This window comes from Esox lucius, chromosome 11 (genome assembly GCF_011004845.1).
Source record: "Esox lucius isolate fEsoLuc1 chromosome 11, fEsoLuc1.pri, whole genome shotgun sequence".
In the NCBI taxonomy this organism is placed as follows: Eukaryota; Metazoa; Chordata; class Actinopteri; order Esociformes; family Esocidae; genus Esox; species Esox lucius.
The window spans coordinates 28088245-28100339 of NC_047579.1; the positions used below are offsets into that span (position 1 = coordinate 28088245).

General features: G+C 39.8%; 1 protein-coding gene across 3 annotated transcripts in view; it reads right to left on the minus strand.

Moving 5' to 3' along the window:
* The window catches only part of kcnh6a (potassium voltage-gated channel, subfamily H (eag-related), member 6a), a 44323-nt gene extending 34415 nt beyond the window's left edge, over positions 1 to 9908 (minus strand). For 2 of the 3 annotated variants that reach the window (XM_029123619.2, XM_029123618.2), the window contains exons 1-2: positions 9186 to 9907; positions 1512 to 1742 (exon numbers count right to left, since the gene is read on the minus strand). In XM_029123619.2, the coding sequence (XP_028979452.2) occupies positions 1512 to 1742; positions 9186 to 9261 (307 nt within the window). In that variant the 5' untranslated portion in view covers positions 9262 to 9907. Of the gene's footprint in view, positions 1 to 1511; positions 1743 to 9185 lie in introns of all 3 variants that reach the window. The other variant, XM_029123617.2, reaches the window with a different exon arrangement.
* Between the last annotated feature and the right edge of the window lie 2187 nt (positions 9909 to 12095).

The window sequence follows — 12095 nt, forward strand, 5'->3', positions numbered from 1 at the left end:
AGAAACAGAGAGTAAATAAGAAAAAAGAGAAAAGAAGGGGTGCATCAGCCAGTCCTCACTGAGGTCTGACTTCACTCTGCTATCAATGTGAACTAAAAATAGAGATGGGTGATAATGAGGGTCTCAGACAGACACACACACACACAACATACTGCATCCATATTCATAAATATAACACATTAACAAACAAACACATTCATTAATACATGTTAATATAATGAATGAATTAACTGAAAGTACAACAACATAATGCATCTTAATGGCTATGATTAATTGTGTCCATTTAAAATACATGCGTCCTTATTTGCACACGTGTCCATGACTGTACACATCAGTTAAGATACAAAATAAATAGACGCTCGGTGGATTGGAGCTGACTCGCTGATAATATTTCCATGACAACACGGCCTATAATACAGCACTTCTCATGCCCAAATGAACAAGGTAACAGCAGCACATCGTCTGTCTAGCCTCACTACTCACATCACTCTGCTTGGCCTTCTGTGCTGTGTACAATAGACAGCGCATACGAGGGAAATGGGGAGTTGGGAGGAATAAACATGCTGAAGGTGACCAGGGCAAGACAGCTCCACCATGTCCACTCCCCAAGCCGGCCAATTAGTAAGAGTGTTGGCTGAGTGTGAAGCTGGCTCCACAGAGCACTGCATCATGCAGTAGCTTTATTCAGAATAACTGCACAAGGTAAGTCTCAGTATGTTCTGTTAACAGTAATAATGCTCTATACTTGTCCTATAATATCATGGGGCCAAAGCTTAAACTGGAAGACAAACAACACTTAAAATAATATATATTTCTCAAACAGACCTGAGGCATTTGAACTGACCAATCAGCAGTTTAGAGACTGACAAAGTGGCCTATAAGCTACTCATTCTAACATTACAGGCAGGAGACAGGACACAGGAGCAGGGAGAACAGAGGACTCTTAATTAAAAATACATTTAAAAAAAGGAATGAATTAAAACAAAACATGACCTGAACAAGCTCACACAAGAATTCCAAATACAAAACCTTTGACTGGTACTGTGTATCTATAACAAGTGCTTAAAAAGTACTTTTTAACACACTAATTTAAACATTTGTGGAAAAAATACTTATAAACTATAATATTTTACCTTAATTTCCCACTCGTATGAAGCTAAAATATACCATGATTTCACAATATCCATTTTGATATGTAATTTAGACATGCGGCACGCAAGATTTATGCCAAGATATACCTAAAAATCAGTGAGAAAAAAAAAGAAATATCTGTCATCAACACAGGGTGCTATGCACAGTACAATAGATAAATGATGTTGCTCCTCAGGGAATAATTACAATTCAGTTACTTGAGAAGTGAAAAGGAGACAGTCATGATACACATTCTGTATGTGACCTTTTAGAACTCTCCCCTATGAAGAAGCTGGTCAGTAATGTTGTCATTTTGACTCCCTTGCTCTTTTCATACCCTTCACACCAAATCTCCATCCAACCCAACACCCTCTCCTTACCTTCTTTGTCATAGTATAGGATCTCCACCTTGCGCTCTTCCGACCCCAGCAGGGCCTGTGCCAACTGTGTCAGAGCAGTCTTCATTGTGCCGGGGCCCACCAGGAACTGGCATGTGCAAGGCTGCTGCATGATCTCCGCCCGTGAGAAGCCAAACATCTGGCAGAAGCCCTCATTGCAGTAGATGATGCCGCAGTTCTTCATCTGGGCATTGGCTATCAGGAACTTCCGATCTGGACAGAACACCAAAGGGAGAGCAAGAGGTCAGAGTAGATATGAAAATGTACAATTATATTGGGAATGTGGGGAATGGTGGTAAAATTTAAGGCTCAATATTGGAAACTTCAGAAAAAGTCAGTTATTATACATAAATAACAATCACATAAAGGTAACTCATTAGATTGAATGAAATTCTCAAGGGTGTTAACAGCACATTATGTGGGAATTGAAATAATCAAGCTTTGGGGCAAGGATGAAAAAGTTTTAAAATATCTGCATTCACTACCAGATTGTCGCTCTGGATAAGAGTGTCTGCTTAATTACCTATATGTAAAAGCAATTATTTTCTTTAATTAAATGTTTGAATGTATTTAAATGCATGTCAATGTTAATAAACTAAACATTTTTACTCGACGGCAGCTAAATATCTGATTGATTGGATCTATACAACATATTGCCTTGGATGTGGAACCATCCTTAGGCCTGAAAAATTTCACTTTTAAGGTATTTATTTCAATAAATCAAATCTGGCCTCTATTCATTCAATTGCAGGACAAGACAGTACACAAAACAACAAATATATTAAAAAAAATATATACATACACAATGTATAAAAAACTACAAATGACCTGATAGAAACCATATAAAAAACAGAAAGCAAACAAATAAATATGAAGAATACAAAAATAAAACTAGACTAAATAGAGCAGGACACATACAGAAACAGTACATACGGGCATAGGGGAGTCAGCAGGTGCAACAATCAGATAGCAGATTGTTTATTAAATTAAAAGCAGTGAGGTGAGAATATGGTATCAAGCTAAAAATGTATTGTGCCCTTTTGTTCCAGTCGCTAGTTCCAGATACAGTGGATATAAAAAGTCTACACACCCTTAAAATGCCAGGTTCTTTTGAAGTAAAAGAATGAGACAAAGTTAAATCATGTCAGAACTTTTCCCACCTTTAATGTGACCTATAACATGAACAATTAAATTGAAAAACAAACTGAAATCTTTGAGGGGGAAACATTTAAAATAAAAAACTCGCAATAACCTGGTTGCACAAGTGTGCACACCCTTAAATTAATACTTTGTTGAAGCACTTTTGATTTTATTACAGCACACTTTTTGGGTAGGAGTCTATTAGCATGGCACACCTTAAAGTGGCAATATTTGCCCACTCTTCTTTGCAAAAGTGTTCCAAATCCATCAGATTCCAAGGACATCTCCTGTGCACAGCCCTCTTCAGATCACCCCACAGACGTTCAATTGGATTCAGGTCTGGGCTCTGGCTGGGCCATTCCAAAATGTGTATCTTCTTCTGGTGAAGCCATGCTTTTGTGGATTTGGATGTGTGCTTTGGGTTGTTGTTGGGCTGAAAAGTGAACTTCCTCTTCATCTTGAGCTTTCTAACGGACGCCTGGAGGTTCTGTGCCAAAATTGCCTGGTATTTGGAACTGTTCATAATTCCCTCCACCCTGACTAAGGCACAGATTCCAGCAGAAGAAAAACAGCCCCAAAGCAGTATGCTGCCACCCCCATGCTTCACTGTGGGTATGGTGTTCTTTGGGTGATGTGCAATGTTGTTTTTGTGACAAACATATCTTTTGGAATTATGGCCAAAAGGTTCAACCTTGGTTTCATCAGACCTTAACACATTTTCCCACATGCTTTTGGGGGACTTGATGTTTGTTTTTGCAAATTTTGGTAATGTCTCTGTTGTGCCATATTTTCTCCACTTGATGATGACTGTCTTCACTGTGTTCCATGGTATATCTAATGCTTTGGAAATTATTTTGTACCCTTCTCCTGACTGATATCTTTCAACAATGAGATCCCTCTGACGCTTTGGAAGCTCTCTGCGGACCATGGCTTTTGCTCTGAGATGCAGCTATGAAAATGTCAGGAAAATCCTATTAGAACAGCTGAACCAACTGAGCCACATCCCCAGTTATAAGAGGGTGTGCATACTTATGCAAACAGGTTATTGTAAGGTTTTTATTTTTCATTTTTCCCCCTCGAAGATTTCAGTTTGTTTTTCAATTGAATTGTTCACATTATAGGTCACATTAAGAGTGGAAAAAGTTCTGACATGATTTTTGCTTTGTCTCATTCTTTTATAACAAAAACCTGGCATTTCAACAGGGGTGTGTAGACTTTTTATATCCACTGTATATACAAGATAGTGCTGTCAACAGAAAGGTGGATAAGGGAGTTGCCAGCAGCAAGTACAATGTCATTAATGTAAACAGAAAACATGGTCATACCAAGAATCAAACCTTGAGGAACGCCAAATCAGACTAAACAGTTCTCTGAGAACTTAAGGTTGTGGAGTCTATTGAAAAGGATGCAAAGGTTGAAGGAGTCAAATACTTTTGCTAAATCAGTACTGGTGTTTGTATATAGCAGAAATGTTGACGTTAAGGACCTTCATGGATCCTGAGATAAACATGGATACTACAGCTCTGAAGCCAGACTGAAATGCAGAGAGAACAGTGACTCCGGGTGGTGGGCTAGCTGTTTGTTGACCAGACATGTTGGGATTTACCTTTAACAGTCGGGTTAGGACTGTTGAATAATGAAAGCAGCAGTTTTTCAATCCTGTGAGATTACAGTTGATAATAATGAAAAGGGCTAGGGACAGGTGATAGGGTCTGGGATAACTGAGGCAGTCAGTCTAAAAAAATTGCATATAATTCAGCACCAATGCTTTCTATGTTTAAGCAACTCCTTCTGGACCTCATTAACTGGCCATTGAAATAACACACAATAATGGACAAGTTCCAGAAACGCTCCAAAACATTTACAAACAACTTTTATTACATAGAATCTGAATGCTATGTAAACACTGCAAGTGTACAGGGAACCTGCCTAAGTTCTAAAAAGCAATGAAATCTCTTAAACAAGATAAATGTCCCATTTCTGCCTAAACAAATTACACTATTCTCTATTGTAGCCCCATTACTGATAAAAAAAAATGCTGTCTTAGATGCATTTAATCAGCACAATGTCTCACCCATACAGAATTAATGTAATAAATGGCAATATATGTATGGACCACTTTTGACTTATATGTCTTATATGAACATATACACTGATCAGCCATTACATTATGACCACCTGCCTAATATTGTGTAGGTCCCACTTTTGCCGCAAAAACAGCCCTGACCCATCGAGGCATGGACTCCACTAGACCTCTGAAGGTGTGCTGTGGTATCTGGCACCGAAACATTAGCAGCAGATCTTTCAAGTCCTGTATGCTGTGAGGTGGGGCCTCCATGGATTGGACATGTTTGTCCAGCACATCCCACAGATGCTCGATTGGATTGAGATCTGGAGAATTTGGAGGCCAAGTCAACACCTTGAACACGTTGTTGTGTTCCTCAAACCATTACTGAACCATTTTTGCTTTGTGGCAGTGCGCATTATCCTGCTGAAAGAGGCCAATGCCATCAGGGAATACCGTTTCCATGAAAGTGTGCACATGGTCTGCAACAATGCAGGTGGGACGTGTCAAAGTAACATCCACATGAATGGCAGAACATTGCCCAAAACATCACGCTGCTTCCGCCGGCTTGCCTCCTTCCCATAGTGCATCCTGGTGCAATGTGTTCTCCAGTTAAGCGACCCACACGCACCCAGCCGTCCACGTGATGTAAAAGGAAACGGGCCACCTTCTTCCATTGCTCTGTGGTCCAGTTCTGGTGCCCATTGCCAGCTCACGTGCCCATTGTAGGCGTTTCGGTAAGGGTCAGCATGGGCACCCTGACTGGTCTCCGGCTATGCAGCCCCATACGCAATAAACTGTAATGCAAGGTTTCTATGCAAGTCTTTTGACACATTTCTATCAGTACCAACATTAACATTTTTAGCAATTTGAGCTAGAGTAGCCAGTCTGTTGGATCAGACCACAGCCTTCACTCCCCAAGTGAATTAATGAGCCTTGGCCGCCCATGACCCTGTTGCCAGTTCACTTGCTGCCTAATATATCCCACCCACTGACAGGTGCCATGATAATGAGATTATCAGTGTTATTCGCTTCACCTGTCAGTTGTCATAATGTTATGGCTGATAAGTGTATGTCAAAATATACAAGAATTGGACGTTTTAATATATGCCAGACTGATATACGTAATTAACATACATGATCATGTATTTTAAAATAAATGTTAAGTCTTTTAATATATATGGCCATGTGTGCCCAATTATTAGATTTCCATATAGACAGCAGGCTATCATTTTGAAAGATCATCTCAAACTTCCATATAACTTTTAAAATATTATTGAGTTAATAAATGTTCATCAATTGACAGTTCAAGATGTCACTAAGTCCTTTCTAGCAGTCGACACAAAGGAATTCACATGGGCTACACCCAGGTCTGCTTAAAAGGATATCTCAGCATATTTTGGCAATGCCCTTGTCCATTTCCCCAGTCTGATGAACTTGTGGATACCATTTTATTGCATCTGTGTTGAGTATGAATGAAGTTCATACATAGCAAGCCAATGATTACTAAAATTAGCACAATGGATGTCTACAGGAACAGCAAGCAATGCTCACAGCACAAACTTTAGATAGCAACTTCCTAACAAAAAGACAGAGACATAAAAACAGTATCAAAAAGTTGATCTCACTCTGAGGAAGTCGAGGCCTGAGTGACAAAATCCCAAACTATCTCTTTAAATACCCAGCTCCACTTTTTGCAATCTCTATAACCTAGATTTTAAATCTAGCTTTGGTCTCAGGAGGTATTCCAACAGTGGAGAAATCTGGTTATGTGCTTGCACTCCATTAGGGTTAGGAGACCAGTAACATTCACAACTATCTAGCTTTTAGATTTTAGAAGCATTGGTGACTGTTCAACTTGGCTCCTTGGGTCTGAATTTTAAATGTGCAGTGCATCTGTCAAGGTTTAGTTCAGGGCACAGCACTGTTATTGCAATTTCACTGATGGTTAATGACTTGATGAAAAACTGCATTTTGTTGTCTTGTTTATAGGTCTTAGATACAACTGATCCTTAATTGATCCATTTTACAGAACAAGCCAAACTTAATTTCACAATTGATAATCCCAAAATATGATTATTTTGGGATTCTACATATATTTGAATATTTCACTGCTTACAAAAATATTTGTTTTAGTTTTTGTTGGTGTGCACGCAATTATTTTTGCAAACAAATATTATGTAAACATAATAATTCCCTTCCTTGTTCTTCTGAAAAAAATGCAATGCGATATGGTCGTTTAGTGGAAACCACATCCTATACAAATTCATTATCAATGGCTTGGAACAGAGACACCCAGAAACAGATTGTTGCTAAGCAGCACTGGTTTGGCACATGTATTACCAGGCAGGTACAATCGTGTGGCTGTGCAAGCACACACAAAAATCCATGTGGGCACACACACAGATAAGAAAACCATTATGAAAGACTTCGATGGGCATAATTGTTGAACAACTCAACAACTTTGAAAGTAATTCTTCAAACATTCTGAACTTTGAACTGCCAGCTTAGCAAATTAATGCTAAAACCCTTTAAAGGGGAATTACTGTTGAAAAATGCAGTGTTCCTGTGAGTTTGTAGATACTGCATCGCTAAATGCCGTTATAACATAGAAAAATGCCAAGCTACTGGTTGTAGTGAGCTTATTGTTCGCTGGTTAGCTCTAGCTTACTTACATAAAACAGACTTGGTTTGTAGATCAGTATGTTTTTCAAAGATAGCTATGTTGGGTCAGCTGGGCACAGCAGCACCATTTATGCAGACTTACGGCAGAACTCGTATCTGCTTAATTTAAAACAGATTAAAACTCAAAATAACTCTAGCAAGCTACTACCGTACAGTAGCTACCTAACGTTGCGTGCAGCATAAGGTAGGTTGGTTGCAGTATCCAGTTTGTGATACAGTAAGTATGTGACTGGCTCAGCTATTAAGCTCACATCTGACAAATTCAAGTGAGCTGTGGCTAATAATGTCAATCTTCAGAAACACAGCTAATTGAAACAAAACATAATCACTGAAAAGGCCACCATTATTGACAGATACATTTTGTTTGTTTAATTCATACTTCATGTAGACGATGACACCTACATAATGTTTTCAAATATTGTGAAAGCACTCAGTGGCCCATCTACTTTCAAGTTATTGCATTAGCTCTTATGAGATACATGACTGAAGAGTACAACCAGACCAGTGTACTCACTGAAATACGACAATGGACGCCCATTTAGACTAGGGCACTGTTAAACACTCTTAAACATACAATTACAATCTAATTAAATATTTTACTTATTAAAAAAAAAACAGTGTGAGGGCATCAACAAAATTGAGGCGAAAAATGAAACATTGCATTGTCTCCTTTAATGTGTACTAGTGGGCGGAGAGGGTTATTTTCAGCTGTTACCCCTCTGGCCAACAGACTGTCTTCACACTGTGACTAGAGCATACTGACAGTGACAAGCACAGTTGGAGTTAGCATAGAGATAAGCCACGACTGAGAGGTAGGTTCCAGGCCTATACTTTAATCAGTGCTATTCACAGCCATTCTTATTTCAACAAATGGATTTGTTATTTGCTGAATGGATCAATCAATGAAGTTTCAGTGAGCTGTAACATGTTGCAAACCAAACTCTGGCACTGGTTTCTGTGCAACTGTCAACTTTGATGCCATTTAATTGAAGACAATAGCACAATCACAGGCACTGTGCTGTGCTGTATGAGGTCTTGCTAAACAAGGATATAACTCAGTCATATGCACTAACAGAGTCGGTTGTGGTCTATGATCACATATACAAACTTGGTGGAGCAAAGATTGAATATACTCTTTCCATCGGTGTCCAGTAGTCTAACTAGTGTAGGGACAGATAACATGTTAGTCCATTCAATCCAAAACCAGGCCTAATGCAACATGTACATTCATGCAACATTTGAAACAAAGGCATTTGAAAATACTTAAACGACTAAACACACACAAAGTTATGTAGTGCACATGATATTCAGAAACATTTATGTGGACTTTGTGTACAAATTTAGTGAATCAGAGAGAAAGGCCAGCGAGGGACCACTCACCAAGAATTTACAGTTAAAAGTTACACCTGTGAGATTAAGGTCCAGGCTATAGTAAGCATCAGTCAGGCAGTGATAAAGACGAACTGACTGAAGTCTGAAACAGACATGCATGCCTCAGATTTGGTTCAGTAGAAACTCGAGAGCATTTAAGGTCCGCAAAAGAAGGCTCATTAGGCAAATTAATTTGTTTTTAATTTATTTTATAACACTTTGCATGGTTGAAAATCAACATGGAGCCTTTGTAAAAATGAAAAGCCATGTAACCACTTCCTACTCGAATAGTTTCTTTTTGTGATGTGTTAACAATCTATGAGTCATTTCCTAGGCTTTCTCAGTTACAGTAAACTAGTCTACTTTTACACACATGGTGCAGGGTGTCCACTTACTTTGTCCATCGAATTTCCGGATAATGGTGTCCAGATAGGTGTTTTGGAGAGCTACATGACCGCGTCTCACGGGCATTTTGACGCAGAAAAAAATAGACTTCTCCGATGCATGAAACTCCACAGATGTATTAAATGAAATAACAGAGAGAGTAGTGAAACAGCCTACCCACTCTTGAAAAAATGGCCCCGTGCTACGGTGGGGAGCAAAAAGTCGAATTAAACCTTGGATGGCTGATGAACAAATCTACAAGAAAAGCTCACGGAAGCAGCCACCAGGACCAGTTGCCAGGGTGATAGAAAGGCGCTCGCTCCACAGGCGGGAGGACTGGATTTAAGCGGATTTTGTGCGCTACACATAGATAGGCGTAAAAAGTGTATTTCTTGAGTCACAAGCGTTCACTGTCTATAACAAAACGAGACTTAAAAATATAGAAAATATACGTTCTACAAAAATAATATATCTCTATCAGTTGTAATCAATGATGATAATAGAAAAAGACAACAAAAAAACACCCTAAACATCAACAAGTTCAAAGAGAAAGTTAAGAGTTGAATAGAAGTCTTAAAACCCTAATAATTTCTTCCGGTTTGTTGAATAACCTACTTTCGAATATCAGATGCACAGCGCCCTAGAGCTCTGCCTATCTGACAGGTTTCACCAAGCTTCGCGCTCAGGGTAGGGGGAGTTGTCGCAGAGGGGTCTGCCATTTTTGACAGAGAACAGAGACACCTTCAACCGCTTCACTTCACATCACATCACAAGTCTCTACTCTCAAAATAGGGACCACCCCCACCCTTCTCCCTCGTTTTCTCTTTGGTCTGTTGCACGCCTCTTAACTTCTTTAATTTTAGTAATTGACAGGGTGAATGTTGTCAGCCAAGTTTATGTTTATGTGCGTTCCCATGGTGATATACTGTTTGTTGAATTCCCACTGTTAGCGACTACTCTGTAAATCAAATGTTTAAAAAACAGTGACAACATGAAAGCTCTGGATGAGATATAAAATACACTTGTTATATTTGTAGATCCAGTGGCGTCGATGTCTCCAGTGCCCATATATACTGCAGCACATCGGTTCGAGTTTGACCTATTGCTTTTTCAGCAAAAACTATGCTCTGTCTTTTACCACTCTAATGTCCAATACATTTCGCATTATATCATATTTTTAATTGCACAAGCCACTTATAAAATAAAATATATTACTTTCACACATGTATAAACTTGTGAGGAAGACATTATCTGCCATAACCACGTGGGTATGTGTATTATGGGCGGATAACACCAAGGTATAACTATTTGGCCTTAATGCCAAAATAATTAATTTGCAATTCTCCTGTTCCCAGAAGTTATTTGGTCAGACTATTTTCCAAATATTCTATAGGGCTCTGACTGGTCCATTCAAGGACATCTTTGCAAGCCATTCCTTGGTTAGTCTGTGTGCTTGGGGTTGTTGTTATGTTGAAAGGTGACCTTCTTCTTTAACTTCAGCTTTCTGGCAGAAGGCAGCTGGGTTTACAGCAAAGTATCTTGATATTTGGGCCTATTCGTTGGCCCTTTTGTCCTGACCAGAGCTCCTTTCCCTGCTGAACAGAATAAGCCTCAAAGCATTATGCTACTGCTGCTTGACAGCAGGTACTGTGTACTTTGGGTGATGAGTAGTGTGGGCTTTGCGCAAAAAGAATACATTTTGGAATTAAGGCCAAAAAGTTATACCTTGGTCTTATCAGACCATAACATATTTTCCCACATGGTTTTAGGAGATTTAATGTGTTCTCTTTCAAACTGTATGCAGGCTTGGGTGTTCTTTTTAGAAATGGTTTCCAACTTGTCGTGTTACCCGAGAGCTCAGAGTTGTGGAGAATATGAGCAATGGTTGATATATGCAGGGGGTGCCCAGTTCCAGACAGAAATTCCTGCAGATCCTTTAAGGTTGGTTCGTGAAGCTCCACTTTATAGCCTCCCTGATGAGCATTCATTTTTCCCTGTCATCAATTTCGAAGGAACATCCTGATCAATCAATGAGTCCATTTTTTTTTTTTACATCAGCAGTTGTCACAATGTGCTTTTATAAAACACCCAGCTTGAAACCCCAAGGAGCAAGCAACAACAGAGTTGAAACACAATGGCTAGGAAAAAAATCCCTAAAGAGTTCTGAAATTTAAGAAGGAGGGGTGACAAGTCCTCTTCTGGCTGTGCCGGGTGAACATTTTGTGAGTACACGTTGTAATAATTGATAAATGCATGTGGGCTGTGTCCTGAGTCTATAAAACATAATCCAAGTCAGAAGCATGACCAGATGAACAAGGACAGGGACAACCACCCTTCGGGGATGGGTGTGGGTGATGGTCAGCAGAGTGGCAGCTGGAATCGTCAGGTATCGTCTTGATCTGCAACACAACTAGGAGGACTTTGGACCAGGACAGCAATGAGTCTTTCAAGTACTCCGGTGGACCAAGACCTCATGTCATCCTGAGTCAGAGGTGTCAAACCGGTTCCACGGAGGGCCGAGTGGCTACAGGTTTTAGTATTTCCATTTCAATTGATTCCCAGCTCAGACCTAAACCACCAGGTGAGGGTAGAACCTAACCAATTAGTGACCTAATTAATCAATCAGGTACAAGGGGAGAGAGAAAACCTGCAGACACTTGGCCCTCTGTGGAACCGTTTTGACACCTCTGTCCTAAGTTGAAACAGAGCGCACTTTTTATATTTACTTGGATTTACAGTGGCGAAGGAGAACTGACCCTACCCCCCCGGCACAATAATATAGCAGCGTAAAACCTTGGGGCTGAGACAGGGGGGTCCAGTGACACTGTGGCTCTATCTGGGGGAGTCCCCGGACAGGACCCAACAGGCAAGAAGTCAATCCACTCACAATGCCAAGCATCAACCAAAATCTTTGCAATGTC